At 38.7% G+C, this 20,587-nt stretch overlaps 1 protein-coding gene across 1 annotated transcript in view; it reads left to right on the plus strand.

The window, feature by feature from the left end:
* Window positions 1-20,587, plus strand: part of LOC105937992 (SR-related and CTD-associated factor 4) — a 47,306-nt gene that overhangs the window by 7,774 nt on the left and 18,945 nt on the right. Inside the window, exons 12-16 of the mRNA XM_012879582.3 lie at window positions 10,106-10,287; window positions 11,558-11,658; window positions 11,759-11,872; window positions 11,969-12,125; window positions 12,227-12,315. Of these exons, the coding sequence (XP_012735036.2) occupies window positions 10,106-10,287; window positions 11,558-11,658; window positions 11,759-11,872; window positions 11,969-12,125; window positions 12,227-12,315 (643 nt within the window). The remainder of the gene's footprint in view (window positions 1-10,105; window positions 10,288-11,557; window positions 11,659-11,758; window positions 11,873-11,968; window positions 12,126-12,226; window positions 12,316-20,587) is intronic.

A 20,587-nucleotide genomic window follows, 5' to 3' on the forward strand; every position in this document is an offset into this window, starting at 1 on the left:
TTTATCATCAATACAATTTTGAGAGGTCAGCTTCATTAAATCAAGGGCTTTCTTGTGACATACACGGAACAATTGATAAACACCAGTATTATCAGTTCAGCTCTCTGTAATAAAGCCTGAAAATTGCTTTAGAACTCAAGACTTGAGTTTTGTACAAAGATAAGATCCAAGAAAGGTGTAATAAGACAAGTTGTGCAAATATTTGACTGCTTAAATGTTTTTGTGGTGCTGCTAACACAAGAAAGGGGTAATCAACAAGTTGTCAACAGTGAAGATTAAATTGAAAAGTGTTGGTACTGAAAGGACTTAACGTAAAGCCTGGGAGGCTGGGACCTTTGAATCGAGTGACCTCAGATCTATTAGAAGCTGCTACTGTTGCACTTTGTAATGAATTGTGTAGTTTTTCTGTTGTAATATCTTGGAAGTTGTTAAAAAGATTTTCAGTTCAAGGAGGTAGTGTAATTTTTTTTGTGTGCGACGTAAACTGTTGCTTTCTTTTAGCCCTAGGTAGTGGGCTGAATCAAGATACAAAGAGCTGAATTGAAAGGATTGTTTAGGAAGTACTTTTTCAAATCAGTTTTAGACCAGAGCCAATCTCCTTAAGACTTTGAATTTCTAAGGTGAATCATTTGTTTTAACAAATGCACTTTGGTTCTCAAAGGAATCAATATAAGCCTATTTAATGTATTTGCTTCACATAGCTGGCAAGAAGTTGGAATTGATTGAGAAATATGACGGGTATTGCTCTGAAGTCGGAGGTTCCTTTCATTTCATCCAAACAAATCGCAGAGAAACGTGGTTGCAAGTTTGCACATGGGTTGCTCGTCCTGACCACCCCCCCCCCCCTCCCCCTCATCCCCCATTATTTTCTCCTGCAGCTCCTTCTCTTGTGACAATACTTCACCTCGGGAGTGATTTCTAATGTGTTCACATATAAAACAGCTGTACCTTGAGAGGTGTAGTTTTGTTCTAATCGCATCTGTTGGAACCTCGATTAGTTCAGGTCTCACCCATCTTGCTGAGAGGGCTTCTGTGTGCTGTTTATGCTGCAGTAGTGTGTTCACAATTCAGGCAGATGTCGACTGTTTTCCCGTTTCAGCCTGTTTTGTACAGGAATCATCGATAAGTTGGGGAAGCTCGCTTGTGACTGTCTGGTAATTTATTAAACTTATTAATATATCACAGAAAACGTACATTCTGTCGTGAGTCTGAATCAAAAAAATTTATGAACATTTTAATCGAAATTTTTTTTTGTTTCAACAAACTATATTAAGCCTTAAGAGCACCCATTTAGTGACCTTGGTGGCCAAAATCACCCGCCATATATATTAGCAGCTACAGTGATCAGAAACTTTTTTCCACAACTTCAGAGGATACTTGTTCAATATTTTCCACCTATAATGTAATAATAAGCAAGAGGTTTTTTTTTAAGCCTGTTGATGACAAAGAAATTGCAACATAGTTTTAACATTCTGGTATACAGTAGTTTCTCAGTTATCCAGGTAGGGCTGGGCAATATGGACCAAAAACAATCTCAATATTTTTTGGCTCAATGCCGATGTACGACATTTATCTCTATATGTTTTTCATTTCAGAAAGCTATTGTAAATAAGCATCTCTGAATCAAAACGTTGTCTTAAATATCTTTTTTTTTTTTTAAATCTAGATGTTTTTAAAATTGAAATTGATTAGGTCAGGAGGGTCAGAGAGGGACTAGTACACGTAAAAAAAGAAAAAGGACTTCCTGTTCTCATGGGGTAGGGTTTAAACGATCTCATATGACCATTTGGTATTGTTTAGGACTGAATGCAGATGAAACGTGGCATCATTGGTGGTTTTGTAACGTTCTTTGTTTGAGTCATAACTGTATCGTGTTTTATGTTGAGTATTCAAAGTTTGTGTTCTGGTCTGGTTCTGGCCTCTTGGCCTGCCCATAAAGTACAAGCTTTCATAGATTTTAATCCCCCATGTCCATTAAGAAGGTTTGAAGCAGACTCCTCAAAATTCCCTGGAGTCCCTTTTCTACATATGTAAAGCCTGAAAATGGCTGCTTTGTTTCCAAATAAAATATTTCTTGTTTCATGAACATTGTTAGTGGGGAAAAAACGTAAATTGTTCTTTATTCATCTCGCATGTACTCTATTTTATGAATGAATGTATCCCTCTTCATCTTTTCTGTCTCTGAAGCTTTCTCCTATTTATCCATCTTTCTGTCTGTCTCTATCTTTTTAAAAAATATTTTCCGTCTTACTTCACCTTTCAGTCTTTTTAGCTACTGTTTCAGTCATTTTTAGTGTCACATTTGGAAGTGTCACTTTTCTTTTCCCCTGTTGTAAAATAGACATGCCTCTGAGTTTCCCTCTCGGGTCAGCTAAATGTTATTGAGGTTATTCAGTGATGTGTGGTCTGCAAATTGTGCATATTACACCTCATAGCTGTCTCAGAGTTCAAGGGGTAGACATGCCGGCATCCTCTTTCGAAGCTATTAATTGATTAGACTTTAAATCAACACTTAAGTCTATATAGTCAGCATAAAGTACGTGCACAGACGTTGCAGTTGCTGCTATTGGGTCTGGACATTAAATTGTTGGCTCCTTACCACTGTTAAAATGTAAAGAGCAAATATAAGAGGAAGAAGCAGAAGAAATCTTTGTTATTGCAACTTTACATTCCAATGAAATTGGTCTTCTGCATTTAACCCACCCTTAGGGAGCCGTGGGCAGTTATCACAGTGCTCGGGTAGCAGTAGCCTATATATAAGTGTGTTTGGACAGATTTTCCACAGTAAAGCTTATTTACAAGCTTGTATCCAACATTGTCTCGGCATTCCTACGGGGTTTAGAAAAAATATTTTTCCTTCCGCTTAACTTTCCATGAATATCCTTGGATACAGTCTAATCAGTGCTCCACATCTAGAGAAAAGCCATCTGAAAGGTGACAATGCTACTGTAGATTTTCCAAGAGTTAGTATGTAGTAAAGCCATAGCAAGTGTAATGCATATAAATAAATATTTCCCTTTATAGTCCCACAGAGAGGAAATTTGTCTCTGCCATTCTGAGTGGCGCACAGGGAGCAATCTGTGGTCAGTCTTGCTCAGTGACCCAGAATGACAAATGGAGTTTCAGACCGCCGAGCTCTGGAGCCTCTCCAAGACGCAAACACCCGGCTCTCTAACCACTAGCCCACCACTCCACTATCAAACAATGACTGGGATGTTTTATTCACACATTCCTTTATTGATTTATTTTGTGGTTTCAAACAACCACCCAAGTGGGGCAAAGCAAAAAAAATATAAACATGTTTGGTTGTACTATACATGGCCTTACACTTCAGGATTTAGAAATCCAATTGGGTGCATGGATGCAGTCCCTCTGCACAGAGAGACACGGTGATACCTGTAATCTTGCCTATTAAAATTACCCAGGCTTTCTTTTACCTGGGTAAACCAAATCCTGGGGCTTTCAGTGTAAAAGGGCATACTGACAGAGATCACTACCAGGTGAACCTTCAAGGTTGACGATGCCCACCCAGTGTCACAGAGACGTAGGAGGAACCTCAGAATTTCCTGCAGGGAACGTTAAACCTGATCCATGCCACAAAGCCCTACCAACACTTGGCATAGTTTTTAATGTAGAGGGAACCCATTTAATCTGTAGTGTTTTGAGGATTGTGGGCTTCAGGTCTCTCACCAACACCGAGCTGAAGGTCACCTTGAGAGGGATGCCATACCGACTGGTCTATCCGGGACAATACACCCCCTCTCACTAGAGGCCGCTACACCTCCCTCTCAAGCAGGTAGAGGAGCATTGGAAAACAGACTTACATAGGCCACTCAGTAGCAACTAGAAGAACCTTCTGAGTCACCGAATTCACCTAGTGAAGAGGGGGCAATATTAGCACAAAGGGCGGAAAAACCTACAGCATCTCACCTGGCCAGGTTCTGGCAAGGTAATCCCTTTCCAATGAATAGCTGGGTTCTACCTAGAAAAAAAAAACAGCTGACAATGTGTTGTGCCCCTCGAGGCAAAGAGATCCATTAGGGCTTTGTCAAACTGATCCCAGATCCTCTGTACCACCCAAGGATGCAAGCTTCATTTCACCAGGTAAAGTCTCTGGTAGAACAAGTTGTCCACCACATAGTTCCTCTGGTCTGGTCGGCACATAGCCCTTCAACCGTCCCCGGTGACAGGGGTGACTTTGTACCCCTGTATTTCTTGCCCCTGAGAAAAAGCAAGAAGTGCCTGAGTACCAAGTAAATGATCCACAGCTCCAGGACATTGATTTGCAACCGCCTCTGTGACCTGAGCCCCATCCCTGGAACGACGTGCTTTCTTACCACCCATCACCTTTCGGGGACTGCGCCGAGGGGGGGCTCCACACTGCAAGTATGTAGCGTCTTTTCAACAATAGGGAAGAGCCAAGCACCTGTGTGCCGGGGTTGAAATGAAAACAATTTACCACTTCCTACAGTAGCTGGTTCCACCAGCCACTTAAACATTTTACCAGCCACTATTTTTCTTTTTTTCTTTGTAACCCAGTACAATCTTTTCATATAAACGGTATGCTTTGGTGAGAGAATTGTAAAAGAAATTTAAGAATTTACAATAAATGTGTATTTATAACAGTATATACACCTAAACCGTGGTGCACTGTTAGAATTAATCTTTTAGCCATTGCTTACTGTACATAAAACTTCCACAAAGCTACAGAATCCTGTCATTAACAAAGCCTTTTCCATACCTTCCTTTCCTCGGCTTCAATATCCTAAATCTGCATCTGATTGTGATTCAGGACATTCCTCCCTTATAAGAACTAGCGCTTAGGGAGCATTCTGGGTATTCTTCTAAATGCATTAATTTTTTCTGAGTTTGTGAAACCCAACTTAGGCTACGTTCACACTGCAGCCTGAAGTGACCCAATTCCGATTTTTTTTTTTTTTTTGCTCATATGCGACCTGTATCTGCTCATTTCATGACAGTCTGAACAACACAGATCAGATTTTTTCAAATGCGACCCGGGCCGCTTGGATATGTGGTCCTGAATCCGATACGTGTGATCTTTACAAATGCGACCTGTCTGTACGGCCGGGTCGGATTCATCCGACCTGTACGTCACTGATACTTATCATTGATACGGTAACAAGCACCTGTTGCAAGCCAATACAGACCCACGGCAACACGTTTACTCAATGCTATGGCATGCCGAAGATGTGTATCTTTACTTGAGAGCGCTAAAGAGAGCCGTTCACAGACGCACATAAAGGTTGCCTTTGTCATTCGAAAATTGTGAATGTGAATATCAGTAAAGCCGCTCACATCGCTATCCCACCATTCCTGGCTTCGACTCCGCACCCACACGTTTCTCTGTATGGACGTTACTGCCCCACAAAACGCCATTGCCAAAAAATGTGTCTCTTTCTTTTCAATCTTCTTAAAAAGATTGCATTGGTAAAGTGCTGGCTCCGGCTGGAGAAGAACTTAAAGAACGCAAGATACGCTGCAGCATTACGATCCATGTTTACTTCCGCAAACACAGAGCACGCTTGCTATGTGTGACGTCATCGCGTCCTCAACTGCGCATGCGGGAGACTTAAGTTGTATGAATTCAGTTCACACAGGAGATCACATACAAGTCGCATATATTTGGAAGTGTAAACGGACACGCAAAAAAATCAGATTTCCCAAAAAAATCGGAATTGAATATCAAGGCCTGCAGTGTGAACGTAGCCTTAGTGTCTTCAAAATATATAAAAATTAATAACACCTGTTCTTCTAAGTCCACCTGTTTAAATACATTCATATTTTTCATATAACTGCTGTCCTGACAATTATCACAACTCCACAGAATTTATACAGAAAAAAAATTCTGCACTTCGTATCAACATCAGATGTAAATCAGGGTTTCCATGCAGTGGTAAATTAAATTTACTACCTTTTGCTCAAATTAAGGCCATTAAAATTTTTCAGAACTGTGGCTCCATTTTCTTCTCTCAGATGGAGAGACGGAAGCTGGTTGCTCATACAAAGCTGTATTTTCAGATAGTAATAGAAAGTAAAGTGGAAGAAAAATGTCATTCAAATTTTCTGCGACCTTTTTAAAATATCGCAAAAAACGAAAATGCGAATCAGACGTGTTTCCATCTACTGGTTTGTAGCAAATTAACCAGGCGACACGAGGCGTTCTATCGTCTTATGTTGACGTTATGCTGTGATAAACAGGAAGTAGAGGATGCTAACTAGCAAGGACCACATGGAGTCAGGTTTGAATTAATGTGTTGCTATTTTTTTTTTTGACTGATGAGACTTAAGAAATGCTTGAGTCACTTTGTCGGTCGCCATGTTTCTGAGCATTAAGGGAACATTCAGGAAGACCCTGGCAGCAGAAACAGCTGATCAGTCATGTGAGGTAAATGTCCGCTACGATAGAACTGATTCGACAAATGTTTCTATCCCCTCTTTAGCAAATTTACAGTTTTTTCAAAAAAGTAAAAATCACCTCAAGCGAGTGTAAAAACTTTCTTGCGAACCAGTGTGATATTTCAACATATGCATTAAACAAGCATTGATGGAAACACGGCTTGTGTGTGTCTGTGTGAGAGGGAGTGTGTTTCGCTGTCCATATTTTCTCTCTTCTCTCTGGCTGTCTCTCCTTTCCTCTACCATCTCACTTGCTACAGCATGCTCTCTCTCAATCTGACAATAATATTAAATGGTATCAGCTGATGAATGCTATACTTGTACAGATAAATGTTTTACCACTTTTTCTTAGAATTGCAGTGGATTTTTAATTTTGGGGCATGCTCACACATGTTATTTGCATTGCAGGTGATGTTATTGAATGTTAGTTGCTTGATGTTCTTCCAGCTGATTATTTAATTTGAGCATTTGCCCAGTTATCAATATTCTATTGGGAACATTGGTTTGTGAAATTTGAATGTCATTACATTTTGTTTATATTCTTAAAAAATTCTTCTGCAAATGCGTTTGGTATATTTATTTGTGTGAGGTCTTAGTCAAGACAAAGTCACAATGACACCTTCAACTAAGTGGGATAAAGTTTAGACAGAGATGAGAGATGGGCCATCATCATACATGGGTCAGTGCTGTGAATCCACCGCTCCCCCCAAACAGGCTGCTCCTCAATTTTGTGTTGGTAGTAAAAAATATTGTAGAGGTAATAAAAAAAAGGTAGTAAATTCAGCTCCGCAATTCCTGTATAAACCCTGTAAATGCACTCTCCTTCTATTGTGTCCTGTATGCGCCCATACAGGCGTATGATGGTTAATTTAAAAGGATTGGGTTTGACATAAAGCTTTAGATATTATTCTGTTGGTAGAAAAGTGGGGAATAGGAGTCATAACACTGGAAAGTGTCCCAAGTCTATACCAGCTGTTGTGTTAGCTGGATGCTAACTTTGGAAGGGGTTGCCTGAACTGAGCCATGTTTGATATGAACATGTGCAGCAATGCAGGCGTTTTAGTTCAGCACAAATGACTTTTAAATTGTCACTCTTACATGGCCGCGGAAACATTTTGAGAAGAATATTCTTTCTCTGTGCTCAGGCACCAGGATTTTAGAAAACAAAAACTGCGTGAGCATGGATTGCCAGTTTGGCCAGTTCTTGTGACAGAAACAAGCAACCAGCTTTATCACCTCTACCATGTAAACAGTGTAAATCAACAATTCCAAAGTCACTTATATTAAAGGTGCATTGTGCAAGAATCATGATTTTTGCTGATGTTGAAAAGACACCAGTGTCGTGCACATGCATGGGAGAAGAGGAGAAGAACCTTTAGGACTTCACAGGTTTTTTTTCTTAGAGGTGTAATGTGTTCTGAGGTAAGAAAGTTAGAAATATAATTTTGTCATATAATATTACATAGAAATAATATTTTATTTTGAACAGAAATGTGTCACATTGAGTTAATAGTAATTTTTAGGGGAAAAACATAGCTCCCCTTTTAGTTGGTCAATAACAGAGGAGGCGGACTGGCCATCGGAGCACCGGGTGGCCTGGTCTGTTGGCCCGGTCCAGTCTGCTCAGCGATCTCAAAGGTTTGGGTTGCTCTTGATGACAAACAATCTATGCCTTTATGCACTGGCCGGGTCTCTGCCAGACAGATCGCAGTTCTGAGAAGGAAAGAACAGACACACACCCTTCCCTATCCTCTGAGGAGGATGATGCTCTCTGTCATGGTAGTGCTGTTACCAGCAACGTTTCAGACCACTGCTCCACTGATTTATTCATTTTCAAAAGAGCAACTTCTCGTCTTTTTTTTTCTGTTTTATTGCCGACTTCACCGTGAAAGCACTATTTGTTCTCCAGATACATGAGGTGATTGCCTTTAGACTGCAGTCAGTCTATCAGACCCCGCTGTCTGTGAGACCACTGTCTCTGCTGGCTGCAAACCCCGCTCTGACTGCAGGCAGGTCTAAGCTTCATAGCGTGGTTTGCAGCCAGAATGAAACAGCATTAGCTGTCTGTGAGACTGAAGCGGAAAGGGAATCAAGGCTTTCTCAGGTCGCCAATAATTTCAGAAAAAAGATGAGCAAGCCAGCGCATGAACGCCATGGATTATCAAGTAGTTGGTTGCCGATGAGGCATAATTGACTGGATTAGCTATTTTTGCTGAATGCGGGTTCCTGACGCAGCAGATAGAAATTTTGTCCAAAGTGAAAGATCTCTGTCACAGCATCTTGTTTTTTTGGCAAAAAGAAATAAAAGCTGTTGATCCCTTTTCATTCCCAGGGCAGAACGGAGCTCCCTCCATTGCTTGAAAATTGCAGTGATATTTACTCTGGTTTACTGATGTATAACCTGTCAACACAGGATGCGTTTATATCTAGATCAGACGATTTGATGACCTGGTGAAGACCCTACAGATTTTTTTTACTCTTGTGTGGGGTCTGAGATGAGGTTGTTGCTCTGTTTTTTTTTTTTTTTTTTTTGTGGTCCATCTCTAAACAGTTCTCTAATGCCTCAGTGGCAGCGGAGACTCTCAACAAAGTAACAGTTGAGCAACAGTTAAACCTAATCAATTAAATCGATTTATCGCCCAGCCCTAGGGTAAGCAGGCAGTAAGTACTGGTGTTTTGTATCAAAGTGTAGGGAAAATTATTTGCTAAGCTGTGTTGCAAACCAAAAAAACGAGCTCCGAAATCCAGTCTCCTTCAGCGCGGTTTGGTGCCGCGCCGCCGGTGACAAACACCACCTAAATGTGATCACCATCAGACTTCTGTCTGAACATTCAAGACTCCAAATTAACCCTTTGCATATGGACATATCCGCTGTCTGATATTGTCTGACAGCTTTCACTGTCAGATCAAGGGCTGTTATTAGGAAGTTAAGTATTGAGGCACTGTTGGTGGCATTATATTCCTGAGATTTCAGTTTGTGTATTTTTTCTGCAGCAGTGCAGTATGTATGCTTCCAATTATGGTTGTTAGTGAAAAGTTGATGATATTGTGGTTTTAGCCCTGTTCAAGTGGCTGGTTTGTGTCACATAACAAACAGGAACCAATATTTCATAATTGGATCAAAAGCCTGTGGAACTAGTAGTATGTTTGTAAACAGACTCTGAAATGAGCTGGTGGTTTATTTGATTTTAAGCTGGGGACAATAACTGTCACAGCATTGGGAAAGCTGTTTTTAAGTCTATTAGTTTTTGATCCAATCCTATTGCTGCATAAACCACATGCAGATCTGGTAGACAGCATCCCACAATCCCCTGTGCTGTCCCCACCACTCATGCTAAATTCCTTTTCTCCTGTGCCGTGCAGCTCCCATACCACACTATCACACCAGGACTCAGAATGTTTTCAGCTGTGGGCCTATAAATGTTTATGAGCAGTTGAGTATAAGGTCAAGTCTGTTTCGGTTTCCTGAGAAAGAAGTGCTGTTATTGGGTCTTCACCAGGTCATGAAATTGTCTGATCTAGATATAAACGCATCCTGTGTTGACAGGTTATACATCAGTAACAACTGAACTCTCGGGACTCTCATTGTGCTAAAGCCAATATCAGATAAAGATGAAACAGTTGGATTTTCATGTGAGAAATGGCTATTTCTGTTGTAGTACAGCTGTGTCATTCGTTTGTGCTTCAGATCTCCAAGGAGAAGAAGATCGAGATCTTCATCTCGCTCCAGGTGGTCAAGGCACAGACGCTCTCGCTCCAGAGAACGGCGCTGGAGACCTCGCACGGGTTCAGAAGATGGGAGTGAAAGGGAGAAGGACAGAGAACGCAGACAGAAAGGTCTTCCGAGCATAAAGAGCCAAACTCTGAGCGGTATGTACCAATACAGAGACTAATATATTATACACCATTGTGTGAGTCACAAATGTGCCACATTTTGTTATAGTATTACCATTAAGAAGCCTTGAAAATGAAGGTAGTTATTACTATTTTACTACTAGTTGGGTATAAAGGATTTTGCCATGAGTCTTAAAGTACCAAATATCATGTGTAAAAGTGGCTCATGATGAGAGAAACCCATTTGTGATTTATAAACACATGTTCCTCATTTATTAAAGCTAGACTACGGTTGACTAATGTATGCGTATTGGTATAAAAAGACGAGCACAGTTCATATGATGCATTCAGCACTTTCCATTCTCATTGAGCTGTTCCTGGGTTATTGTATAAAGTACAACTGGAAATGCACCTACTCTTAACACAAAATGTATTATTTTTGTATGTATTTATTCATTTTTTGCCTAGTCACACAAAACCCCATTGGAATTTTTTTTAAAACATGCAGTATTCAGAAAAGTTTTCATAAAATAATTTCTCATATTAACATTTCAATTTAAATGTCATAAAAAATGTAAACATAGCAAATTTGTGTGTTTCTTTAGTGCACTAGATATACAAAGGACATCATCTGGCCTTGCCCACAAATCAGCTGCATACCGTTTGAGTAAATTCTTGTTTGATCCTGTGAAAACTCAAATGTAATTCACGTAATATATTACCAGGAAAACAACAGCAGAAAAATAACAATGTAAAGATTATGCCTGTGTCAGCGCAACAGCAAACAGGCTTATATCAAAGGCAACCGGAAAATACCAGAAAATCCGTTTTTCTGAAAACCTTTCAACACCTATCCAGAATTTTGCATCTCATTGTGAAGTCCTTGGTGTTGCAGAACACTTTCTTTTTCAAACCCAAGAATTGTCCTGTTTGTTGAGCCATCTACTGCAAAGCTATGTTGACTGCCTACTATTTTCTTTTTTGCAAGTGACTATTATCGGCATTTCAAGCACATCTTCCTATTTTAAGGCCATTAGTAAGCTATTCAGATTGATGGTGTAATGTCAGCTGTGCTCTTCAAAATCTCTGTGATATTTTTTCTTTAAACTTTGAATTGATTAAACCTTAAATCGTACAAAGCTCTTTGCAAAGAATTCATGCATCAGATCAGTTTCCACAATAATCTAAAAACAATCTAAAATGTTGCTACAGAATTAAATGAAGTTGTCAAAAGTTACATCACTGCAAAATCTTTTGCCCAAAATCTATATTTGCAATTAGTTTATCATCTTTCCTTTGCTTCTAGTTTGCAGTACCACGCTTTGGGTTGGGCAGCTTGACAAGAAAACTCATCAATCTGATGTAATGTGCCTTTTGGAAGAGTTTGGTCAGATTGATTCCATCAACGTAAGTCTGGACACTTTGTGTTAAACACACGTTTTACCTCCTATGACTAACGGCTAATGTTAACTTTGCTTTTACTTTGAACTATTACTTGTGTGCTCAGATGATTCCTCCAAGAGGCTGTGCTTATATAGTCATGGTTCACCGACAAGATGCTAACACAGCCTTAAAAAAGCTCAGTAGAGGGTCAAACAAAGTCAACCAGAAACCTACAAAGGTATGTGCTTTACTCATTTAGATTTGTTGTCCTTTACATGTTAAACTTTTTTTTTTTTTGTATAAGATCATTGAGCCTTATTTAATTCTCTCCCAGATTGCTTGGGCTTTAAACAAAGGTATAAAGTCAGCACACAAAAAGTTCTGGGATGTGGAGCAGGGAGTTACTTACATTCCTTGGAGCAAAGTCAAAGTTGAAGAGTTGGAGAGCTATCAGGAGGGCGGCATGCTGGATCCAGACACACTAAATCCAGGTAAGTGCGTGTTTTCCTTCAGTATGAGCTAATTTCCTATATCAAAAGATTTTAAGATGCATGTTTCCTAACTTTGTCATTACATGTATTTAAAATACCAGAGTGGAATAATACCAGGGTGGTTGACGGCCAAGCTGTAAATGGAGCAATGGAAACAGTACCAGACGTGACAGTCAGTGCTCATGTTCAGGTAACGTTTTTGCAGTCTTTAAACACTTTCTTGCTATTACTAAAACTGTTCTTTCCTGTTTTTGGATTAACGGTTTTCTTTAGAGAAAAAAAATGTCTTATTGAGATAAAGACAATAATAAGACATTGTTGCATACGTGTGGTGGAGCCTATCTGAATTTTTTATTATTATTATTATCATTATTTAGAGTTGGTTATTTTCAAATCAAAATGTAAAGTAATAAGTGAAGGGGTAAAAACATTAAATATGACGTGTTAATAAAAGTCTGCTGGGCGTAAAGCAGTTCTGTCTGTAGTTTTTCAGCTACTGTGGGAAACAATTATTTTCTTTTTCGTTTGCTATGAGAATTTTAAGAAACTGACAACAAAATGTTAAGACTGATCACATCAATGGCTAGAATACTTGCCTCTCTTGTTTAGTTAATATTATCACATTATCCTTTATTTTTTGCACAAATAAAAAAAAATTATACATTATGTGGGAGGATAACATTTACAAAATTGTTTTTATCATTTTCTGCTGGATTTGATGCATTTATCTAAACCTTGTTTAATATGGAGAATAAGCTAAATGATAATGCAAACTCTTAAATTAGTATTTGTCATGGATTACATATAGTATTTATTTACCAAGACTTTTAAATCTCTAATGACTTGACCTCTTTAGATTTAAATATTATTATTTCTGGGAAGTGTAAGCTGTAACACATTAACTTGCCCTGGACTACTTAGTAATGCTATAGAAGAATATTGAATTAACTTTTAGTTTAAAAAAAAAACAAAAAACGTATACTATTGTTTAACCAATTTAAACATGTAATTATTGACTTTGTCGGTGCCTCTGCAGGTATTGCATGTTTTCACTTGTGGATTAGGTTCATATTTGTATAGAAGTAAATTTAGGGTTCAGATATTATTTTATTCACCTTTACGTGTTTGGCTTTTTTTAAGGCTCATATTCAAATATGAGCAGGCCACAGCTCCAGGTCAGATCACCAGGTCACCCCTACCTCAATGCCAACCTACTCTATTCTACAAATTTAACTCTGTAGCCATAAAATAACTATTGTGCACCCATCTATTTGAACCTATTACACATCAATTTATTGCTCATGTGATTGATTATCGCAGTTATTTAAATTCGGAGAAAAACTTTGGATCATACCCTGTTTTGATTCAATTTGGTTCTTATCCCCTGCTGGGCTTGTTGACCCGAGAAATACGGTTTCAAAGAAATGACTTTAATTCACTGGATGTCACACCGGGTCGGACATGTCTTCCTGATGAGTACCAGTTCAAACATGACCGGTACAAACTGTCTTGTATCAGATGCCTCTATCTTGTAAAGAAAAAGGATGAGTATGAAGCAACATCTTTGAAGGTGTGAAACCGAATACAGAACGATGACAGCACCCATGGGAAAGGGACAAAAGATTAAAATTTACTGTGCACTGTTAAGGCTTTTTATCATTAATCCTTCTATATTCTTATTCTTATTATTCTATTCTCTTTCCCTGAAATATCACTTGTATAATTGTCTTTCTCTTAATTTCTTGTAAAATCCACAGCTTTAGAAACTACATGTTGCCAAGCTGTTTAACAGTGGTCTGTTTTCTTTATATCCTCACCCATTCCATTTTTTAAAAACCAATTTGTAACTATTTGCATATCAAGTTCTTCACATATCTGCTTTACTTAAAGCAGCAATAAGCAAAATTTCACTGCGAGGTGCGCTGTTGAGCACAGTCTGTAGACCCAAACAAGATGTGTAGCAAGCCAAGCCTATCTCTCTATCTTCAAAATTGAATCACCAGACCAGTTATCCGTTTCTATTTTACACTTTATGTCAAAAAAGCCCTGAATATTTGCAAGGATCATGTTGGGCAGCTGAAAAGCCCGCCAGGCTGCATTACACAATGCTAACTGTGTTAGCTTGGCTACCATCTGCCCGCCTCACATAACGGTAACGCCGGGCCCATTGCTGGTCAAATGGCAACAATTTACCCACATGCCACAATTGTAGCAATGAATTGAATCTATCAACATAGCAACACAAGTCTAACAAGACTAACATCGACAAAAACAAACATTTGACTTCATGCTGTTACTCATGTGTTCGGAGGAGAAAAGCCAGCTCCAAGTCAAACTGGAGCTGCTTCTGCTCTAGAAATGCTCTCCACATTGGAACGACGATCTCAAGATACCTTTAGTTCTTCACAAAGCAATTTTTGTTCTTAATATCTAAAATAACAAAATTTCACTTATTGCTCCTTTCGAGTAGCATATTCTCGTCTTTCCCATTAGAAGTATGGCCGATAGAAATTGGCCTCGGTGTCGCATCATTTCTTACGCAGGGGAATAGGAAATCATTGATTACCAATTAAAGGTTTCTACTTGCTATAACTTTAAATTGTAGTAAAGTTTATTCCCATTTATTTTATGGGAATTGTAAAGGGTGTCACTTTGTGGCATTGAACATTTTTGTTCTGTCTTTTGGAGTTTGTTTTTGAAAGCTAAACACAATAATTGTTTTTTTATGTAATATTTTTAATACATTTTCTTATATACTATTTATGAAAGTAGGCTGACAGGAACTGGGCTAAGAGAATAGGGTAAGACATGCAGCAAAAGTCCATGGGCCGGAGTCAACGGCCATGTTGAGAACTAAGGCCTCCATAAATGGGTTACACATGCTCCCGCTAGTTATTGTTTTTAAAGTGGTAAGAGAATTAGTCAAAATTATTTTACTTATCTTCTATTTAAAGCCAACTCGCCTAAACAGGACATTCTTAATACTTGTAATGGTAGTATTTTTGCAGGATTGAGTTAAAGTGCCATCTCCATTTCACATATCATATTTATATTTAGCAAATTCAATTTTAATCCTCTTTGCAAAAATTCAGATAGGCTCCTCTGCTTGTAGCTCTCACCTTCAAAAGTGCTTATATTTCATTCCTTATTTCTTTCTCTTTAAATCTCTGCTTATCTACTCAGTAATCTTGTATTGTAACATCTTATCTAAATAAAACTGGTAATTAAAAACTTTCACTATTGTTGTATGTGTGAAGGGAAGCATTTCTGTTGTACTTTCTGTGCGCGGTACCCAAGCGTTATTTAGAATGAGAACTTTTTCATTGGCAGTGGGTTTTATGACAAAATGCTGAAAGATGTGTGCTTAATTTTAATTGTGAATTACATAACAAATATACTACTTGGTTAATATCCATCCATAGATGGTTAAATGTGATGAATATAAATGTATCTGAATTTTAAATTTAGTAGCGTGCAGACAGTGAGCATCCAGTGACTTGAAAAAGTAAATTTCTATTTACAAAGTAAAATTGTATTGCAAGTTTGTTTAGGAAGCATCATTTAATACAATTCAAATGGGCCCCTAAAGTCATCTTGTGAACTTGACAGATTGGGTTAATGACCAGAAAGTTACCTAAATAAAATTTGTCAGTAGCATTGATCCGTAGATTGCAATAATCTCCGTACCTCACCCGAATAAAAAGTTGTTCATCGTCCCATGGTGGAACGTTTTTTTGACTGTTGGCTATCGCTGGGACATAAAGGTCTGACTGGGAAGAGGAGATTCATATTGGAAAAATCAGGTAAGCCGACAAAATTGTTGCCAGGCCTTCCACTTGTTAGTGGGTACCTTAATAGTGTTTTTATGAAATTTTATATTCCATAATAATAAAGAGCCCGACAAATTTTTCCCCCCTGAAAAAGGTCAACTGCAGCTTAACACTTGATGTCTGAAGCTGTTTTGGTGACTTGAAAAATACAGTTTTTATTTACAATGAGCAGGGAGCCAGGCGGGGCTTTGTGGGTCGTGCTGTTGCTTTTCAGCAACAAGGTCCTGGTTTTAAAACCCACCCCTCCCATCATATGGATTGGGCTCCAAATATGACTGCAAAGTATGTCAAAATGATCATTTGCAGCCATGGCAATACTTAAACCAGTAAAATAAGAAGTTAGTTTTATGCTACTAAGGGCCTTTACTATAAAGCAGGGTTAACATTTCAGTTTCCTTTGAGAGATCCGGCTTAAATAACACTGAAGATTGTGCTTAAGCAGTACTGCGCAGTTGGTTATCAACTCGGTAAGTAACCCAGGGTTATTGACCCTGGATATGTGCGGATTGATGCAAAACAGATGGAGTTGGAATGAAGTGACCAGAGGCAGGAAGAAAGCTGGCCAAATGAGTGGTAAATGCACAAATTAATCAGTGTTTCGGTATCAGACAAATTATTAAAGATTGAATGTGTAACATTTTGTCACTGCAAACTTGATTTCATTAGACACTGAAAGTTTGAATCTTAATCTCTGTGCAACAATCATGTCTGTTTACTTCCTCTTTGCACTGAATGTTCTGATAGGATCTGCAGACTGAATTGTCTAAGCTCGCGACTGTTTAATTCTTGATTTAAAACATGTTACGGTTGGTTTGTGATATCAAACCATTTTTAAAAAGACAAGCAATACGGGTATATACATAAATCTACAGACATCGTACTTTGTGCATTGAAAACCTTGGTTTTGTGTACTAATGGTCTGGACACGTTTTCAGATGAGGCATTCCACTGTTTATTATTTTTCTCTTGGAAAATGAATTTGCTTTTTGGAGGCCTTAATATATTTTAAACCTCACCAAACTTGACCCAATATAGTCCCCATGACAAAAATGTACGTCTTTTAATGGAATTGAAAATGGGCGTGGCCTAACTGCTCTACAGTGACCCTAACGTGAGATAAGCAACTGGTAAGTCAGAGGTTTAAAGTTTCTTACATAAGTAGATCTCTCCAAATCAAGAAAAAAAGTCTCTTGAAAATATGCCCTAAAACAAACAGCAAATCGGCCATTATGGGGTCAAAGTATCCTTTCCTTGCTATTTTACATTTTCATGCATGTCAAACTTGAACGAACTCCTCATGGGCGCTGGGGATTAAAAGTTATCAAAAAAAGTGTTTTTCATACATGTTGAAGGGGTGGGGGCCAGGCCTCAAACTTGACCTTCTCACTAGAAAAGTCCAAATGCTGTAATTTACGCATGGAAGGGCAGGATTAAACTACATTTGGTATGATTAGTCTCTGTCAGGTGACCAACGATCCTATGTGGTCAAATGCTGACTTTAAAGCCATGCCTCCTGAGAACAGGAGGTAACCTTTTGCTTGGAAATGTCCTTCTCTGGCCCTCTTGACATAACGTGAAATTGTAAGAAGACAGTAAATTGGTCTCACTTGGTTTCCGACACACAGTTTTCACTAGAGTGTGGTTGTGGTTGCGTGGCAAAGTGTGGTGTCACACCGTGGGCATACGTTTGGGTCTAATTCCCACATAGATCATTGCATCTGCACCAGAATCAATATAAATACTTAATACTTTTCGTCCAACACCACACAGGAATTCAGGCCACCATTTGGTGTGGGTGGCCCAATTCCTCCACAGCATTAACCGGACTCTTTGATTCTGCAGAGCTCCTCAAATCCATCTAGGATTGCTCCACTGGAGATATATTTCAGAATGAGGGGCCTTATCAAAAACCCTTGCATATGATTGTATAAACCTCAAATTGGAACCGAAACCATTGTTTCCACTAACAAAAGCCTTCAAAGCTATTTTCTGCTTTTCTTTTAAATAATTAACGTTCAGTAGATTGGACAACACTGATGAAATAGCAGTATCAATGTTACCGGGTGACCAGTTTTCTCTAATGAAAACCAGGGACGTCTTTTGATTTTGCTAAACGGGCGGGCGCATATTCTCTGTTGGGGGCTGGTTTGTTTTGCCTGATCTGCAACTCCAGCGGGCCAGGGAAGGCCCGTTCGGCTCAGCTCATCTGCTAAGTTGGGACAATGGCAGAACCGGGTAAATGCCTCTTGCTGCGTTAAATTTTTTTGCTCCATCGTGATACACTGAAATCGTGGACAGCTTTTGCCGGGCACAGGTCTTCCAAAACAGAGATTTGGGGACGTCTGGTCACCCTTGCTTCCTCGCTGCGAGCCGCCATTGTCTGAATCCAAACAGTTGCTTCTCTGAAACGTTACGTTTACGAAAATCTTGCCCAGCGATCCTGATTGGCTCGTCCATTTTCTGTGGTATTGAAATCCCTTCCAATGGCAGCGATTCCAGATGGATGAGTGGACGCCGTGGGGAGCTCGTTGGAACTACATCCATCTGGCGAGAGTCAGATTACCACAGCATAACGTGGCAGCACAAAAATAATCAGCTTTAAGCCATGCTTTGACTGAGGATTATGAAATTCGGTACATATATTCAACTTCTCAGGAACTACAATAAAGTTTCTTGGAGCCACGCTCCAAACCTCAAGAGGAAGTTGGCCATTTTGGATTGAACCCGCTATTATTTTTTGTCATGTTTGAGCAAACACCTAGAACTTTTGACTTTCACACTTCAAAGTAAATTAGTATACTCTTAAGACATTGCAGGTCAAAAGTTATCAAAATGTTTTTGCTGCATGAAAGCATGTGGGCAGGGCCACACCTCAAAATCTGAGTTCTTGCCATAAAAGACAAATCTGTAATAACTTTCACACAACTTGTACTGTACAAATTTAAAGCAGAATGTCATCACAGAACAAGTAGATGTTGAATTCTCCTCTGAACAGTAATTGCAGTACAGTTTGGGTGTGGTGGGGCAGCGAATTTACATAGCTCACCGTTTGCATACTTTTGGCTCTACATGACACACGAAGGTTCTGAATTACTCCAAACTTAATGTTTGTCAACCCCCAAACTGCTCCATTGGACAACATTGGAATTCGGAATAACGGTGCCCCTTAAAATATTTTAAAAGCTATATCTTCCTGATACATAATTGTTTTGGCCTCAATCGTGCTCGATAGTGGATAACTGATCAACACATTGGCATGGTTCAATGATGACATCACTTTAGTCCCACCCACTTAAAATCGGAGCTACAGGTTTTTTTTATTACAGTCTGTCGAGGTCTCAAGCTTTGTGTAAGAACATATAAATTCAAGTATCAAACAGGAAGTCTTCATTAATCCTTTGCCGCCAAGCAGGAAGTGACATCATCTCCCATCAGGAAGTTTTGATCTCTGTCAAAATTTAAAGACATCTTAAGGGAGTTTACCTGAAATGTACTTTCACGAAGTTTTCGGCAATTGTTTACACTTCCATCTAATGGCAATGTGTGAGATCAAGCTGTGGGCTCGCTGGAGGTGAGGAGGCAGTGATGATGATCTCCCCCGATTGCAACGCAGGCTGAAGTGGCGCTAAACTGTAAGGGTTTTGTTTAAGTTTTCTAATCTGTAAAGTTTTGGCACAGGAAGATTGATCCTACAAAGTTATTTCTTATGAAGATTTTCTGGTAGCTTTAACTCTGAGAAGTAAAAAAAGGAGACTGTTCTATCCTTTTCATGTTTTTAAATTTCTCAGAACACGATCTCTAATCGAGATAAGTTAACATGGAAACACACAAGAAATGTGCCAGTTTTGTGATTCTGAAAATGTGCAAAATTAGTCAAACAGAACAGATTTTAGTCGTAGCTGTGACCAGTTATTATTGAGGACTTTTATACTTAGCTTAAAATATTTGAAAATAAAAAACTGCCACTTGTGGCATAGTTTATTAGTTATAAAGAAATGTCAGATTCATCGTTTTATCATTCTTGTTCCAGACACCTATGTCTTGGCATTATGTAAGACTTGATTTAGCTGTTGAGCCATGAATGGTTCCACTCCCAATCTGTCATTCAGTACTGCTGATATATTTAAAAAATTTTTATTGCTTATAAATTTTAATTATTTCATTTTTACACCCCAACTTTGAAGCTTTCACCTCAAGTTTTAGAACTATTTTATTTATGTATTTATTTTTGGCTGCCTGAATTTACATCAAACATGGAAGCAAAAGACCAGTGCTTCTGAGAAAAACAGTCATCTTCACAGTCTCTAAATAACCACAATCACAGGAGATATATTCAGTGAATGCATTCACTAAAGACTGAGCATAATTATACATACTAATATATAATTAAATTAAATGTTAGAAATTATACTAATTTCTAACATTTACTCGGTTGTCAGGTTTACACTCCCCTGTTAAAATACCAGTGTCCATATTCACAAAGAATCCTAAAACAAAAGTAGCTCTTAGTGATGTAATTTTAGGATAAATCTTAGAATTTCCTCAATTCTATGATCTTTCTTAGAATTTTACCTCAGTAAGAAAAGTTATTCACAAAGCATCCAAGGCCTTCAGAGAGCTCTTAAAATGACA

The sequence above is a fragment of the Fundulus heteroclitus genome, chromosome 18, assembly GCF_011125445.2.
Source record: "Fundulus heteroclitus isolate FHET01 chromosome 18, MU-UCD_Fhet_4.1, whole genome shotgun sequence".
Lineage (NCBI taxonomy): Eukaryota > Metazoa > Chordata > Actinopteri > Cyprinodontiformes > Fundulidae > Fundulus > Fundulus heteroclitus.